Genomic DNA, 16,755 nt, shown 5'->3' on the forward strand with positions numbered 1-16,755 from the left:
ATTTGCTACCAGATAGATTAATTATCTCTAGTTGTAGGAGTGGATACATCTTTAATGGTATATTTTGGTTTATTGTCTTATTTTTGATGCAGTGTTCTATAAATAATTTATTAAACCTGGCATCCTTGGGTGAGCATGGATTTTTCAACTTTGGTGTTATATTGTGTTTGCTTTTAAAAACTGCTTTTGAAGCCGGGTATGGTGGCTCTTGCCCATACCCAGCACTTTGGGAGGCCAAGGTGGGCAGATTACCTCAGGTCAGGAGTTGAAAACCAGCCTGGTCAACATGGCAAAACCATGTCTCTACTGAAAACACAAAATTAGCCAGGCATGGTGGTACATGCTTGTAGTCCTAACCACTCAGGAGGCTGAGGCAAGAGAATCACCTGAACCTGGGAGGCAAAGGTTGCTAGGTTGCTGTGAGCCAAGTTCGCACCATTGCACTCCAGCCTGGGTGAAAAGAGCAAAACTCTGTCTCAAAAAAAAAAAAACCCCACCAAAATCTGCTTTTGAATGGAGTTGTACATACAATCTTTATGAAAAAAATTATCAAGTGCATAAGTTCATAATAGAAAAACCAATAATACTCCAGGCACAAGTTAGTACTAAAAAAGTTATGTTGAATATTCTCTAATACAACATGTTTTTCCCTTCATGAACGATTTGTGTTTTACTGAGAAGAGTCATTGTTTATGGTAGACATTAGACTACAGATGAATAAGTACTTTAAACACTCTTAGTTGCTTTCTTAATTTTATATCTGCTGCTTTATATTTCTGTTTATTTTCATTCTTTCCAATGTCCACATTCTAGTAAATTTGAATATTTTAATACAAGTTTATATACTATTTAATATTGCTTGTATAGTTTAGTATTTTTAAGACTCAAAAAGGTTTACAGAAAGAAGAAAAAGATCAACATGTTATTAATCATTTAAAGATCCTTTTAAAATCTTTGACCTTTATATTTTAATGAATAAAATGTTGGTAGTTATTAGTATAAAATAATTTATGTCTTTTGGACTTAGCATCCAGTATTTCTTTTTTAATAAAGAAAATAATTATTCTCTTGCAATATACTATGTTTATCTGGGTTTTGAAAAATGATGTTTCCTAATATGAGAAAGCCATTTACATTTTTAAATCTACAAAGGCAAATGGAATGGTACTAAATTATTTACATAATAATGTTTAGATGGTGGCCCTTATAACATTCTTTCTATACTTCCTACAGAGTTGGGGATATGCAATCCTAGAATATTTCTGGGAGCTAATCCTTTAGCTTGATGAATGAAACAAGACTTTTAAATAAAATTAAACTTTCAAATTATCCAGGTAATGGGCCTGTCTTTTAATTCAATGGATATGGAGCATAATGAATTATCCCCTGTTCACTGGGTAATAAGCTCTCATTCTTAACTTCTAATACTCAAAATGTCCTTTAATTTTTAATTTTCAATAGTCATATCATTATCCCTAGGTATTTTAGCTTCTATCTTAAATTCTAAAATAATTTTGAAACAGGAGAAAGTATTCTTTATTACTATATGTATTAAACATCATGGTTTTCAAATTTAACTGCAAATGTATCTTTTCATTGCTTCTTGGTGACGCCCTTCACCCTATCCATATTGTCACTACCAAGTGGTGATTACTTTTCAGGTTCACATACTTGTTCTTTAGAAAAATCTTCTCTGTGCCTTATAAAGAATATGATTGTTGGCATTCAAAAGCCAGCGAAGTATACATTATTAGCCTGTTGCCTAACTCGTTTCTTTAAGAAACTACACTAATTACCCACATACTTATGTTTTTATTTCCTCATTATTTCTGGAGACAACAAATACTGCTAACATGATATTTGTAAGAGAGAAAAAAGTCTTTTCTTGAAAAGTGCTGTCATTGTAGTACTAACTTATAGTATCAACTTCTTTATCAACTCCTTATACACTTTGTATTCTGAGAGAAATAAAAAAGCTAAAAGTGAAATGACTTTTTTTACTCTCCATATTATAAGCACCCATCTTGGTAATTTAGGGTCTTTATAGTTAGGGTAAGTTGTGTCATACCGAGGTTACAAAATAATAAGCATTTTGTCTCTTTGGGCCTTTCCTTATTCAGTAATACTGTCAGTTTGGCTTTTTTTCTAGGTCAAATTATTGATCTCAGTATTCTGAAATAATATGTTTACTATCTTTTGATAAGCATTTAAAATATTAGATTTATTGTTACTCTTCTGCCTTCATTGGTCTGGAAGAATAATTGTTTCTCTCACTCCACAAAAGCCAAGTTGCAGAGAAAAACACATAGACATTCAACTGCAAAGCAGAGAAACTTGACTATTTCCTGCAATTTTAAAGTGTATATTGAATAAAACCATCTTTTTATTTTCTTTTTTGCTCACTGGCAAATATTAACAACATCAAGTGTGTTATTATAATGTTATCTAGTTAAAAATCTCAAAAAGTTTTCATAATTACCATTTAAAAATACATAAATAGGTGACCTAATGTTAATTTTTATTGTCTGAGACCATGTCTGTTATTTCACTCTTTAAATTCAGTTATTAATGCAGAACCTAGCACTTAGTGGATACTCAAAAATTATTTGCTGGATAAAAAAAAGTTAAACATGTAATATATACAAAATGTACTAGAAAAAAATGCACCAAACAATTTTGTTATAGCAGTTTAATGTAGAATATTGCCTTTAAAAGATAATATAGTTTTCAGGTGTCTACAGTGATTTTGTAATATTTGTGCACATATAAAATAATATTTCCAAAAATGTAATCCAGTGAGGACATATACTTTCTAAATTCTAGATTTATAATTTAGGGTTTAAATTATAAAATCATTAAGACACAAGTGAAATATAGTCAAATATCCCCTTGGAAAAAAATTAAGTGGCCTCTAAAGTGAGGTATTCATATATGTAATTTTACAATCCTCTAGTGATAGAATTAATTAAATACACCACCAAATTGATTAATTCGTACAGTGTTAAAAGAGAAGCACTAATAATGCCAGTGACCATGTAACATGGATTAAGCTACAAGTCATAGAAATGTGATGAGAAGCCTCAGCGCTGTAAAACAGAGGGTGGAGGAAAGCTTTTCCTCTCTCAAATGAGATTTGCCAAGTATACTTCTTGAAGAATAGGAAGTTGAAGTGTTCAGGACTTTTATGTCTATTCTACTTTGGCTTAGTTTACATGATTCTTAGTTTATTAGCCTAGAAATGGCCAAGAAAACTTAAGGCTCAATAATTAGTTATAAATATGGAATATCCCCAATTTTTAAGATAAAAACAACTTATAAATGTATTTGTCTGTAAAAATTGTGTATATTTTTACAGAACATCTGTTTCTTTCTTTTTTTTATTATACTTTAAATTCTAGGGTACACATGCACAATGTGCAGGTTTGTTGCATGTGAATACATGTGCCATGTTGGTGTGCTGCACCCATTAACTCATCATTTATATTAGGCATATCTCCTAATGCTATCCCTCCCCCCTCCCCCCTCCCCCCGCCCCACAACAGGCCCTGGTGTGTGATGTTCCCCTTCCTGTGTCCAAGTGTTCTCATTGTTCAATTCCCATCTATGAGTGAGAACATGCGGTGTTTGGTTTTTTGTCCTTGTGATAGTTTGCTAAGAATGATGGTTTCCAGCTTCATCCATGTCCCTACAAAGGATATGAACTCATCATTTTTTATGGCTGCATAGTATTCCATGGTGTATATGTGCCACATTTTCTTAATCCAGTCTATCGTTTTTGGACATTTGGGTTTGTTCCAAGTCTTTGCTATTGGGAGTAGTGCCACAATAAACATACGTGTGCATGTGTCTTTATAGCAGCATGATTTATAATCCTTTGGGTATATACCCAGTAGTGGGATGGCTGGGTCAAATGGTATTTCTAGTTCTAGATCCCTGAGGAATGGCCACACTGTCTTCCACAATAGTTGAACTAGTTTACAGTCCCAACAGTGTGAAAGTGTTCCTATTTCTCCACATCCTCGGCAGCACCTGTTGTTTCCTGACTTATTAATGATCGCCATTCTAACTGGCGTGAGATGGTATCTCATTGTGGTTTTGATTTGCATTTCTCTGATGGGTCTATTTATTTAAAACAAAGGGAGGGAAGTCTCATTTACATTAGTTTTTTTCATAGCCTTTTGAACTTTGCAATTTCTATGTTTCAGAACCTATTTCTTACAGTTTTTCTATGCTAAACTCTGTCCTGGTCAGTTCTAGAGTGTATGAAGAACCAAACGATGTAACTGTATGCGACCTGGCTGTAGTGGAACAAATTTGACTCTTAAGTATGCAGGCTCTAATTTTCCTGTCTGGTTTTGGTAAGTATTCCTTACACAGGTTTTTTCTTTGAAAATCTGGGATTGAGAGGTTGATGAATGAAAATTAATCCTTTCACTTTGTTGTGTAGAGGTTTGCAATAATTAGGTCAGAGTGGAGTTTTAAGGTCATGGAGGGGGCTGATGACTTACAAATAATGGGCTCTGATTGGGCAACTACTCACCTGAGTTCCTTCCACTTGACCTAATTAAGCTTGTGAAATTTACACTAAGCCATGAGCTCATCTTTAAAAAGTTTTATTAAAAGATTTTCAGCTGTTCCAAATAGGACTTATTGGTGGAATGTGTTTTAAAGGATCATATCAGATGAATGAAAGGTATTTGATCCTTTGTTTCCTTAATAATAAAATGATGGTTTGGAAAAATAGGCTAGAGTCTAACCGCAGTGCTATTATTAGGCTTTCTTGTTAAACATAGGTCTAAGCCTAAGTATGTCAATACAACAAATACTTACTGTTTCATTTCTAGTAATAAAAAAATAAAGTCTTTCTGGCATAAGGATGATTTTCATCTGGTTATTTTGAAACATTTTTGTAAAATAAATTTCCATCTCTAAAGAACATTTTTAATTTGTAAGGAGGGGTATGTCTCTGTGCACTGGAAGAGAGGGAGGACTAAATCACTGGGAAGTCTTATGATAAAGAAGCCATTGGCTTAAATCAGCAAAGCAAGCCATCCCTTGGATTAAGGTGTTTTTCCTGGCCATCCTGTCTTGACTAGAACTTTACCTACACCTTCCTTTTTGGTTTAGGCAAATTGTAATATCTAAACCTGAAGTCTCAGCTCTGTGTCTTTGAGATATAAATGTTCTACCACGTCTTCTCTGGAACCTGATAACTATCTATCTCTTTAAAATGCAAGTCTAGGGAGATGACTCATCAGAAAAAGAAGAAAAAAGAGGTATTTGGAAATTGTGCAAATTAAAGCAGCCCCTGATGCCAAAGTCTACACATTCCTGAGTGAGTCAGTTCTGGCCAGTTCTAGCTGGATCAAGAGAGCTCTGCTGGGCAAGCCTGAAGAGCACCTGGATGGCAGACACCTGAGGAGCCAGGTGCCTGAAACTTCCTCCACCTGCTTGAGGAGCGCTAAAGCCCAGGTGCTGGCTGGACAACCCCTTCTGGTTGCCTAAGCAGGTGGAAGAAGAAGGAAACAAGGTCAGAGGCAGAGTGTTGAACCCTGCCTCCCAGGTGGGTGGAAGATGCCTGTCGCCAAACTAGGGCCCAGCTTGCCGGGTGAGATGGGTGAACTGGTGATCCCCCGAGAGAGTGGATGTCAGAACTACATGGTCCTGGACCTCACCTCGGCCAGCGAAGGAGAGAGAGGGTTAATGTTAACTGCACGAGGCCCACTCTAGCCTTAAATTCTGAAATTCAAACCCTTTCCTTGGAGACAAAACAAACATGACAAGGAATTCTGACATCAGGGGACAAGAATCACAAGTTCCCTAGTGGGACACTGAGGAGGCAGTGTCCTTCCTGCCCTTGGTCTACTGGCTAAGAACCTTCCTCAGCCTGACCTTTCCACATTGCACTTCCAGCTCTGTTTGCAATTTTCCTCCTTTGGTGCTGAGGGAATCCCAGTGTTCGATCCTGAAATCTATAGGTTCCTAATGGGTGGTTAAAAAAAACCTCAGCGAGAGAAGCAGAAAATGTTTCCTCTTCCTGAAAAACTGTAGAAAGGCAGGCACCATTCTGGGTGAGGACATGGTCCTTGCAAATGTCTTTGTGTTTTTTTTTTTTTTTTTTCAGATGAAGTTTTGCTCTTGTTGCCCAGACTGGAGTGCAGTGGTGTGATCTCTGCTCATTGCAACCTCCGCCTCCTGGGTTCAAGCAATTCTCCTACCTCAGCCTCCTGAGTAGCTGGAATTACAGGCACCTGACACCACACCTGGCTAATTTTTTGTATTTTTAGTAGAGATGGGGTTTTGCCATGTTGGCCATGTTGGTCTCTAACTCCTGACCTCAAGTGAGCCACCCGCTTCTGCCTCCCAAAGTGCTGGGATTACAGGAGTGAGCCACCGCGTCCCACTGTGAGTGAGTGAGCCACTGCAAAAGTCTTTAAAGACAGCATGTTTCAGAGGCTGTGACGGTGCCCTGTGAACATGCCAAATCTCGCAGTCCCGGGAGCTCTGAGGAGCAGGCCCAGCTCCTTGCCAGGCTGATGGTACTGAAACTCTGCTCTCCAAGACATAACCTGATGGCCGTGCAAGATTTCTTAATTGACTGTGGACCGTGAGAGTCTGCATCTCATTTTAATTAAGACAGGAAAAGAAAGAACAGAAGAGCAACTCCCAGGTTATAGAGAGACTGGATTTTAGTATAATATTCAAGCGTAGCATTGCTAATAATAACAAACCTTTCCCCTCCCAAACAGTAAACACTTGCACTGCCTATTATACAAAAATTCAACCATCTTCTCTGTTCCCCCGATATCTCCTCCCCAGTGACCCCCCTCCCATGCGGCCTCATGAGCCTGGCCAGTGGTGAATGGCACTTTCATGGGCATGAGACTCCACATGAGTGGGACTCAGCTGGGACCCCTCTCCACGTGGGAGCTGGAGAAGCCACCCTAGTACCAGCTTAAAGTGTCCGTGATGTCCCTGCTGCTGAGGTAGGGGCCGCCTCTGAGCTGGTCTCGGGGTGTGAGCTGCTGCTGGTAGTGGGCTCTGCCCTGAGGGCCTGGTGGCTGGTCGGAAGGGCAGGCACACATGGGTGACTCCCCAGGATCTCAGGCCACCTCCCCACCACAGTCCTGCACTGTGTGCTCCAGGCATGTGCTGAGTGCCTGGTCAATCACCAGTGCCCTATTGATCCCCGTCTCCAGGGAGATCATTTAGCATCACTCCACAGAGGGGGAAACTGAGGCCCAGAGAAGTAAGGTGACTCTCCCCAGTCACAGGTCTGGTCAGCAGTAGGATGGGAGGCTAGTCCCTTGCTGTCTGACTCCCTGAGCCCACCCATATCCCAAGGCAGCCAACCTCTGCCCGCCCTGGCTCAGGCCCCGGCTGGCCCCTGTGGTGGGTGATGTCTATCTTCCTGGCCTTTGTGCTCCCAGCCAACTGGGATGGAGCCTCCAGCTGGCATGACAGGTTGTAGCTACGGACAGAAGAGTGGCTGTGAGGCTGCCAGGAATCTCACCAGGGCCCCCTCCCAGGGCCTGTCCAGAGTGAGGTCTGGGTACCCCAGGCATTGCCAGACCACAGGATCTGATGTTGGCCAAGAGGCTATGGCCACAGGCTTTCTGAGGCTGGCCCCCAGGGAGAGTTCAATCCTACTGTCCCAATTCCTGCCCTGGCCTTACCTCTCAGTCTCACCGAGCCGCTTCATGGTCCCAAACCAGGACCCAAAGTGCTGCTTGGGCTCAAGGTTGTAATTATTTGCAGCCAACTGGAGCAGCGGACCTCCTTGCTTACTTTGAATTCCTGGGTCCAGAGGGAAAAACTGGGTGGTGACAGGGACGGGACAGGGATGCCACAGGGGCCCTGTGGGGGTGTTAGATGGGGTGGTGGCCAGTCTTTGCTCATAGGGGACCCCCTCCTCCTCTCCAGTCCTGTCCCCACCTGTTCTCAGAGCTGGCTCAAGCAGCAGCTCCTCCAGGAAGGTGTCCTTGGTTTCAACCTGGTACTCCCACCTGCAGGTCTTCCTGGAGTGTCTCCTCTTTGTCTGTCTCCCCATAAATCTAAGACGAGGGGGATGGATTTGCCCACCGCTACTCACCGTATGACTCTTGTGAGGTTGATCTGTCTCCCCTGCAAGGCCAACAGCTGAAGTCCATCAGAAAGGGTCCTCTGGCCCAGAGCCAGCCCCTGCCCACCCCTGTCATTGCTGCACCCAGGGTGCAAGACCCAGATCAGGTCTGGGTGACAGGAGGGGTATAGAGGGGCTGAGGCTCAGGGGCCTTCTAGCCTAACTTGTCTGGAGACAGTTGGGGAAACTGAGACCCCAAGCAGGGAGGTATGGCTCCGAGAGATTATTCTCATTAACCTGGAACACTTTTGCAAGCTGTTAGGTATAGGAAGTCTGTCACAGGTAAGAGAAATGCTTTTTGAGAGCATGAGAGACAGCAGGGTTGTGACAATATTGAAACACCACTGTGCAGATTCACCAATTGCCACCACCAGGAGCCCCCTGAGAGTCATTGCAGATGCACAGCCCTCCCCTGCAACCCCTGGACCTCCCCGTGGTCTGGCACCTAAAGGGTTATGACTCATGGCAGGAATCAGGGCCCTCAGGATGCCCTGCCCACTCCAAGGTTTGCCTCTGCTCTGATTGGTCACTGACATTCAGATTGTCACCCAAATATAAGTATGTTAGCAGAAAGACTCATTCAATACAAGTGGACTCAGACATAGATAGGATTTGGGTTGCAAAAAGCCCCTTTTGTTCTTTTATTTTATTTTGGAAAAAACTGTTATTGTGAAAATTCACACATATGTATAGAAAAAACTCAATCAATGCAAAAGGATAGACAATGAACAAATGAATTCCCCTTCCACTCCAGATCCGCACCTCAGATCCAGACCTCCTGAGCCCACTTCCCCCATCTCATCACAGATCCAGACCTCCTGAGCCCACTTTCCCCATCTCATCACAGATCCAGACCTCCTGAGCCCACTTTCCCCATCTCATCACAGATCCAGACCTCCTGAGCCCACTTTCCCCATCTCATCACCAGTGATTTCTTGGGCTCTGCATTAGTTTTCTATTGCTGCTGCAACAAACAGCTACAGACTCAGTGGCTTCCATTTCTGTCTTATAGTTCTGGTTGCCAAAATTCCTAAGAGGATCTCACTGGGCTAAAATCAAGGTGCTAGCGGGGCTATGTCCCTTCTGGAGGCTTAAGGGATGAATCGGCTCCCTGCCTTTTCTAGCTTCTAGGGGCTCCAGCTTCTAGGTTTGTGGCCTTCTTTCTCTATCCTCAAAGCCAGCAACAGCAGGTGAAGTCCTCGCCCATCGTGCATCACTCTCCCTTCTGCCTCCTTCAACTTTTTTTTTTTTTTTTTTTTTTTTTTGTATTTAGGGGGAACGAGTACAGGATTCTTACATAGTCAAAAAGCTCCTTATAGAGAAGCTTGGAACTTTCAATACAGCTTTGCCTTTTTTGCCATTTTAATTTTCCATTTAATTTAAATGTATTCTCTCATTTGACCTTCATACTCTGTGGAGAAATATTTCTATTTTGGCTTGTATTGACAAGCTGTTTTCACACAGCCCCCGCATCACCCAACCAACCAGCAGAGATCCTCATTCCCATGAAACAGATAAAGAAACTGAGGCCCAGGGAGGCTAAGTCCTGCCAGGATCATTCACCTTCCAAGGTAAGGAGCCAGTTCCAGACCTGGGTTTGTGCAGCTCCAAGCTCCCCCGTCTTTCTACAATGCTAGATTTAGACTATAGCTATCTAGCAAGTGTGGCCACACAATGGTCAAGTTGGATTTAGATGATGTTCTCTATAAATCCATTCTCCTCTCCCGTGTAAGCAAGGCAAAGCACTCTAGGCCATGGGGAGTCCCTGAAGACTCGATGAACTGCAGTGGCCACATCGGGAGGTTGCAGGTTGACCAGAACTCACCGACACAGCAGGAGAGCAGCTTGGAACCTGCAACTCAGCCAAGACCCAGTGCCTTGGATTGGGGGAGAAAACATGCAGCCATTCCTCTCTCTCTGTTGGCTAGAGGGGATTCTGGCTTTTCCTGCCAGAGCCACCCCTTTCCCTCCTCCTAAAGTTGATGGTGGTTCTTTAAGGAAAGGGAGTAGTGCACGGTGTGATAGGGCAGGAAGAGAAGAAAACGGAGGAGAGGAGGGGACTTTCCCATAAGCAGGCAGAAGAAAAGGCAGCTGTGGTGTGTGATGGACATGGAAGCAGTGGTGTCCAATGTGGGGTCAGCCCTAGAGGAGAGACAGAGAGAGAGACAGAGAAGTGAGAGAGTCCTGACCCTTACGATTAACATGGGATCTGCCTGCAAATGCTGTTTAGGGCCATCGCCTCTTCCTGTACTGCTATTTTTGAGAGTGATGCTCCTGAGCCCCATGACCCAGTCAAATTTGATGTCCCCTTGAGCCAGATTCAGTGCTGGGAGTCCAGTGTGATCTGCCTGGATCTTGCTGCATTGAGAACAGGCCAGATCTTGACACCAATACAGGGGCTGGATATGAACAGGCAACAGCTGGGTTTCTGAGTCAGAAAGACTTGGTTAATTGCTAATTGCTTAGGTGAGTAATTCAATTTTGTTCAGTCAGATTCCTCAGCTATAAAATGCAGATGACAGTACTTATTCCTCCAGGTTGTGGGGAAAATGGAGATTCTGAGCACGATGTCCATTTCACAGAAAGGTACCAATTTGGTGGCTTATTTTCCTTTCTACCTTCAGAAGTGGCTATCCCTGCCACCCAAACAGACCCTTGACTCTCAAGTGGATGGGGTCCCATTTGCACAGGGGGAGAGCTTACAGCCTACGTTGAGTCTATACTTACCACTTAGTGAGCATGGTATCCGCTCAGGGGCCTCTGTGGGCATCCGTCTCCTCTGTGGCATCTTTCCTCCCCACCGCTGGGCCTGCACATGACCCCCTCCTTGGGTTAGGCCTCTGATCAGTGATGACCTTAGTATGGTGGTGATGGTCAGTCTTGGCACCAAATGAGCCAGTTTATATCATCAGCTATTCAATAAAACACTAATCTACGTGTCACCATGAAAGTATTTTGTGACATTGTTATGTACGTGTTGTTACAAATGTGCATGATGCATTTACTACAGCATAGAATTTTGCCTGGGTGCCAGCCTGAAGTCTGTCCGACAGATCATAGCCATGTTAGTCAGTCCCACAGTCACAGGAGCCAATGGATTAAATTATTTTATCTCCCTTGAGAACTAAAAATAAAATCCTAAGTCCCCCACCCGACTTAGCAGACCCCCTTTTGGCCAACGGAACCTCAAATAAATCTTAAAATTCAGTTCTTGGCCATGACAGGACAGGAGGTCAGACATACCTCCCTGTACCTCATTCCCTCTTATGGTTTAGACCCAACGACTGAACAGCATTAATGTTAAAATAGAGATCATGAGACTGACAGAACAGACTCTTTGTGGCAATAAGACCCCAAATTATAAACAGGACCTAGGGCCATGCCAGGCGAGGGTTAAGTCTTGTACCCTACTCTTAAAGCATAAACTAGATTCTAACTACCACATGGTTTTTATTTTTCTCTAGCAGCCAAGCAAGCACTGGCTGTGACAGAAGCAAGATTAAAACAGTTACAACTCACCCAGTTCACAGACGCTGAGTAACTGATCTCCTGCCCCACCAACCTTAATGACAGCTTTCACTGGACAAGGGACTGATTTCAGTAACTTTCTCCTGATAAGAGACCATCCTCCATGGACTGGTTCTGGCCAGTTTTAGAGGCTGTGCCTTTACAGAGGCTGAGTACCTTCATGTCCCTGCTTCACTTTCTGATGTGTAGGGCCTAATTATAATACACTTAAATGTCAAGTCTCCACCCCAGAATGAACATGCATGTTTATTGAATATGCATCTGTTACCTCCTCTCTAATGAGTATTCTCATAAAATGATATAGCTCCTCTGATATCCTATTGAGTATGTATATGTAGCCAACTCATTCAGCTCAAATTCCTGTCCTCTCCTTCCCTCCCTGGAAATGCCTGCCTCTGGCCTTGGCTGCAGGCCACACTTCCCAGCCTGTCATAAGGGCCACCTTGCAGGCTGCAAACCTTTATAAGAAATAAAGCTCTCTTTTCTAAGTTTATAAAATAGTGTGATTTTTCAGTCGATGCTCTCTTTCTACACACACACACACACACACACACACACACAATTTATACAGAAAGAAATTTGGAGAACATATGTGGGAATGGATATTAAGTGTGTGGCACCATGGTGGAAGTAACATAAAGTTTGATTCAGCTAAATTTATTAATGTTGGCCCACTAAACAGAGATTCTGGATTCAGGGTTGTAGGTCAAAGCTTTAGAAAGGACTCCAAGGGTTGGTTTGATCAGTTACTTGGTTGGTTGCTTGCTTGGTTGGTTGGTGCTTGCTTCCTTGCTTGGTTGTTTGGTTGGTTTGTTGCTTGCTTGCTTGTTGGTTGATTAGTTGGCTGTTTGCTTATTTGTTTGGTGTCTTGGTTGGTTGGCTGAAACAGAATCAGAGTTTACCTAAGGTACATAAAGTTGAGATGCCACAACTTCCTTGGTTTATGTGTACAGGAAGGTACGCAAAAACTCAGGGAGACAGGATTTATTATGTCAGACCTGCTCACTCACACTGGAGGGTCTACAGAACATACTTCTCAGAACGATCGTGAGAAAGAATATTGTGAGAGCAGCCCAGTATCCTGGAAGAGCTTTGAGCTTGTGCTCTCAGTAGGCAAAATGTTAACAGCAGGAACTGCAGCCACTGGACTGGGATCTTTAAATAAAATGAGGATAATTGAATCCTGGGGTGGCAGGGAACATGGGCTGTCCTTAATCACCAAAGATGAGGTGGGTGTGGTCACCACGGTGGAAAGCAGTGTCAAAGCAGCAGTCAGAATGGTTTGACTCACAGAAACCCACGGCATTGTGTAGTCCATGGTATCCACAGGGAGAGCTAATGGGCTGTACCAAAGTCTTAGTTGTTCTTTAAAAAATGAAGAATTCTAGGTCAACTGAATAAAAGACTAACTCAAATTAATGAAACACAGATCTAAAACCCTCAATCAATTCCCAGACTTGAGCCAGTTCACAGGCCACAACCCCTTAAGTGAAGGGGAGGCTGGGTGATCTTGGGGAAGTACGCTACTACATTGCCAAAAATTTACATTGTTAATCTTTTTCCCAGTCTTCCCCAAAGGGACCTACAGCCTTCTACCAGGATGACTGTGACTTAGAGAAAAGAAAATTCTCAGATATTTGGGGAATTACTGGACACGGGCTCTCATTTAACACTATTATCACTATGTTGCCTATGATGGATTCACGCCCCTGGGTTCAAGCAGTCCTCCTACCTCAGCCTCCCAAAGTGCTGGGATTACAAACATGAGCCACTGTGGCCAGCAGAGCTTTGAAACTAGAACATGGAGGTCCAGTGGTAAAGATTTGACAAGTCTGGGAAGAGATTGGGCCATGGCAATGTGGATGATTCTTTTTGTTTGTTTGTTTGTTTTTGCAACAGAATCTTGCTCTGTTGTCTAGGCTGGAGTGCAATGGCACGATCTCGGCTCACTGCAACCTCTGCCTCCAGGGTCCAAGCAATTCTCCTGCCTCAGCCTCCTGAGTAGCTGGGATTGCAGGTGCCCACCTGTAATTAGCCACACCAGGCTAATTTTTTTTTTTTTTTTTTTTTTTTTTTTTTTTTTTTTTTTTTTTTTTTTTTTTTTGAGACAGAGTCTCACTCTATATCGCCCAGGCTGGAGTGCAGTGGCGCAATCTGGGCTCACTGCAAACCCCGCCTCCCAGGTTAACGCCATTCTCCTGCCTCAGCCTCACGAGTAGCTGGGACTACAGGCGCCTGCCACCGTGCCTGGCTAATTTTTTGTGTTTTTAGTAGAGACAGGGTTTCACCGTGTTAGCCAGGATGATCTCGATCTCCTGACCTCATGATCCGCCCGCCTCGGCCTCCCAAAGTGCTGGGATTACAGGGATGAGCCACCATGCCCAGCCACACCAAGCTAATTTTTGTATTTTTTTTTTAGTTGAGACAGGGTTTCACCATATTGGCCAGGCTGGTCCCTGACCTTGTGATCCGCCCACCTCGGCTTCCCAAAGTGCTGCGATGACAGGCGTGAGCCACCGCGCCTGGCCAATGTTGATGACTCTAAACAGCAGCCGCTAATGTGAAAACCATCCAACTGGAAGCCCTGGCCTTGCCCAGAGGACACAGTCTGGGTGGTGGGCAGAGACTTCAGCTGCCTTCCAAGGCAAGCAGCTCCCTGCTGCCTGCTTGCTGGGGATTTTACTTACAGGGCAGAAGCTGGCAGGTGATTTGGGGGCAGGAATTGCTTCCTGGATGGTGTAGGATGAACCACACTCCCCAGGAAGGCACTCATCCTGGTGGCCTAACAGAAGCAGCCCTCACCCCAAAAGGCAATGCTGCTCCACTAATTTTATGGGGTGACTCCTTCTTGTAGGTTCCTTCCAGCTTTACCAGAAAAACACAGAACATCTTTCCTGACAGGGCATTGGTTTTGTTTTTGAACAGAGAGATCCTTCTTTTAAAAAGTTAGTTTTTTCTTTTTCTTTTTCTTTTGTAATGGAATCAACCTAGGTCCTAAGCCTAACAGGTTATTATTATTATTTTTATGATTATTTTTTGAGATGGAGTCCCACTCTGTGGCCCAGGCTGGAGGGCAGTGGCGCGATCTCGCCTCACTGCAATGTCCACCTCCTGGGTTAAAGGGATTCTCCTGCCTCAACCTACAGAGGAGCCGGGATTACAGGCGTGCACCACCATGCCCGGCTAATTTTTGTACTTTTAGTAGAGATAGGGTTTTGCCATGTTGGCCAGGCTGATCTCAAACTCCTGACCTCAAGTGATCCACCCACCTCGGCCTCCCAAAGTGCTGAGAACACAGGTGTGAGCTGTCACACCCAGCCACAGGTTATTTTTGCTGATCTTCTCCCTCCTCCCACCCTCCACCCTCAAAGAAAATGCAGTACATCTACACCATGGAATACTACGCAACCCTGAAAAGGAACAAAATCATGTTTTTTTGTTTTTTTGCAGCAACACAGATGTAGCTGGAGGCCATTATCTTTTTAAATTATTTTTATTATTTTTTTATTTTTTCTATTCTACTTTAAGTTCTGGGGTATATGTGCAGAATGTGCAGGTTTGTTACATAGATATACATGTGCCATAGCGGTTTGCTGCATCCATCAACCCGTCATCTACATTAGGTATTTCTCATAATGTTGTCCCTCCCCCAGTCCCCCACCCCTGCAACAGGCCCCAGTGTGTGATGTTCCCCTCTCTGGGTCGATGTGTTCTCATTGTTCACTTCCCACTTATGAATGAGAACATGCAGTGTTTGGTTTTCAGTTCCTGTGTCAATTTGCTGAACATGAGGGTTTCCAGCTTCATCCATGTCCCTGCAAAGGACATGAACTCATCCTTTTTCATGGCTGTATAGTATTCCACAGTGTCTATGTGCTTTGTTTGTTTGTTTTGTTTATTTGAGACCAAGTCTTACTCTGTTGCCCAGGCTGGAGTGCAGTGGCACGATCTTGGCTCACTGCAATCTCTGCCTCCTGGGTTGGAGCAATTCTCCTGCTTCAGCCTCCCGAGTAGCTGGGATTACAGCCATGCACCACCACGCCCGGCCAGTTTTTGTATTTTTAGTAGAGACGGGGTTTCGCCATGCTGGTCAGGCTGGTCTTGAATTTCTGACCTCAGGTGATCCACCCACCTCGGCCTCCTAGAGTGCTGGGATTACAGGCGTGAGCCATCGCGCCCAGCCAACAGTGTCTATGTGCTACATTTTCTTTATCCAGTCTATCACTGATGAGCATTTGGGTTGGTTCCACATCTTTGCTATTGTGAACAGTGTGGAGGCCATTATCTTAAGTAAATTAACAGAATGCTGCGTGTTCTCACTTATAAGTGGGAGCTAAATGTTGTGTATATGTAGACACAGAGAAGGGAACAGATACTGGGGTCTAGTTAGGGGGAGAGAGGAATGTAGAAGGACAAGAGTTGAAAAAACCAACTGTGGGGTATTATGCTCACTACCTGGGTGATGGGATCACTCATACCCTAGACCTCAGCATCACACATCGTGCCCATGTAAGAAACCTGTACATGTACCTCCTGAATCTAAACTGCTCCACCATTTGCACCAGCAATTCCAAGACTGGGCATCTACCCAAAGGAAAAGAAGTCATTCTACCAAAAAGACACATGCATGGTAAAATTCCTTGTTTTTTTTGTTTGTTTGTTTTTTGTTTTTTGTTTTTTGAGACGGAGTCTCGCTCTATTGCCCATGCAGGAGTGCAGTAGCAATCTCGGCTCACTGCAACCTCTGCCTCCTGGGTTCAAGTGATTCTCCTGCCTCAGCCTCCTGAGCAGCTGGGATTACAGACATGTGCCACCATGCCTGGCTAATTTTTGTATTTTTAGTAGAGATAGGGTTTCACCATGTTGATCAGGCTGGTCTCGAACTCCTGACCTCAGGTGATCTGCCCACCTCAGCCCTCCAGACTGCTGGGATTACAGTGCCCGGCCCTGTAAGGCTCATCACAGCATGACTTACAATAGAAAAGTCATGGAATCAACCCAGTTGCCCATCAGTGGGGTAATGGATAAAGCAAAAGTGGTTCTTCTACAGCATCGAATACTACACAGCCATGAAAAAGAATAAAATCATGTCCTTTGCAGCCACA

General features: G+C 43.6%; 1 protein-coding gene across 1 annotated transcript in view; it reads left to right on the forward strand.

Annotated features, from left to right (window-relative positions):
• LOC134808712 (uncharacterized) overlaps positions 1–12,142 on the forward strand; it is a 33,059-nt gene extending 20,917 nt beyond the window's left edge. Inside the window, exons 5-7 of the mRNA XM_063796331.1 lie at positions 4,252–4,358; positions 9,587–9,693; positions 11,587–12,142. Coding sequence (XP_063652401.1) covers positions 4,252–4,318 — 67 coding nt within the window. The 3' untranslated portion in view covers positions 4,319–4,358; positions 9,587–9,693; positions 11,587–12,142. The remainder of the gene's footprint in view (positions 1–4,251; positions 4,359–9,586; positions 9,694–11,586) is intronic.
• Positions 12,143–16,755: the final 4,613 nt, after the last annotated feature.

Source organism: Pan troglodytes, chromosome 18, assembly GCF_028858775.2.
Source record: "Pan troglodytes isolate AG18354 chromosome 18, NHGRI_mPanTro3-v2.0_pri, whole genome shotgun sequence".
NCBI lineage: Eukaryota > Metazoa > Chordata > Mammalia > Primates > Hominidae > Pan > Pan troglodytes.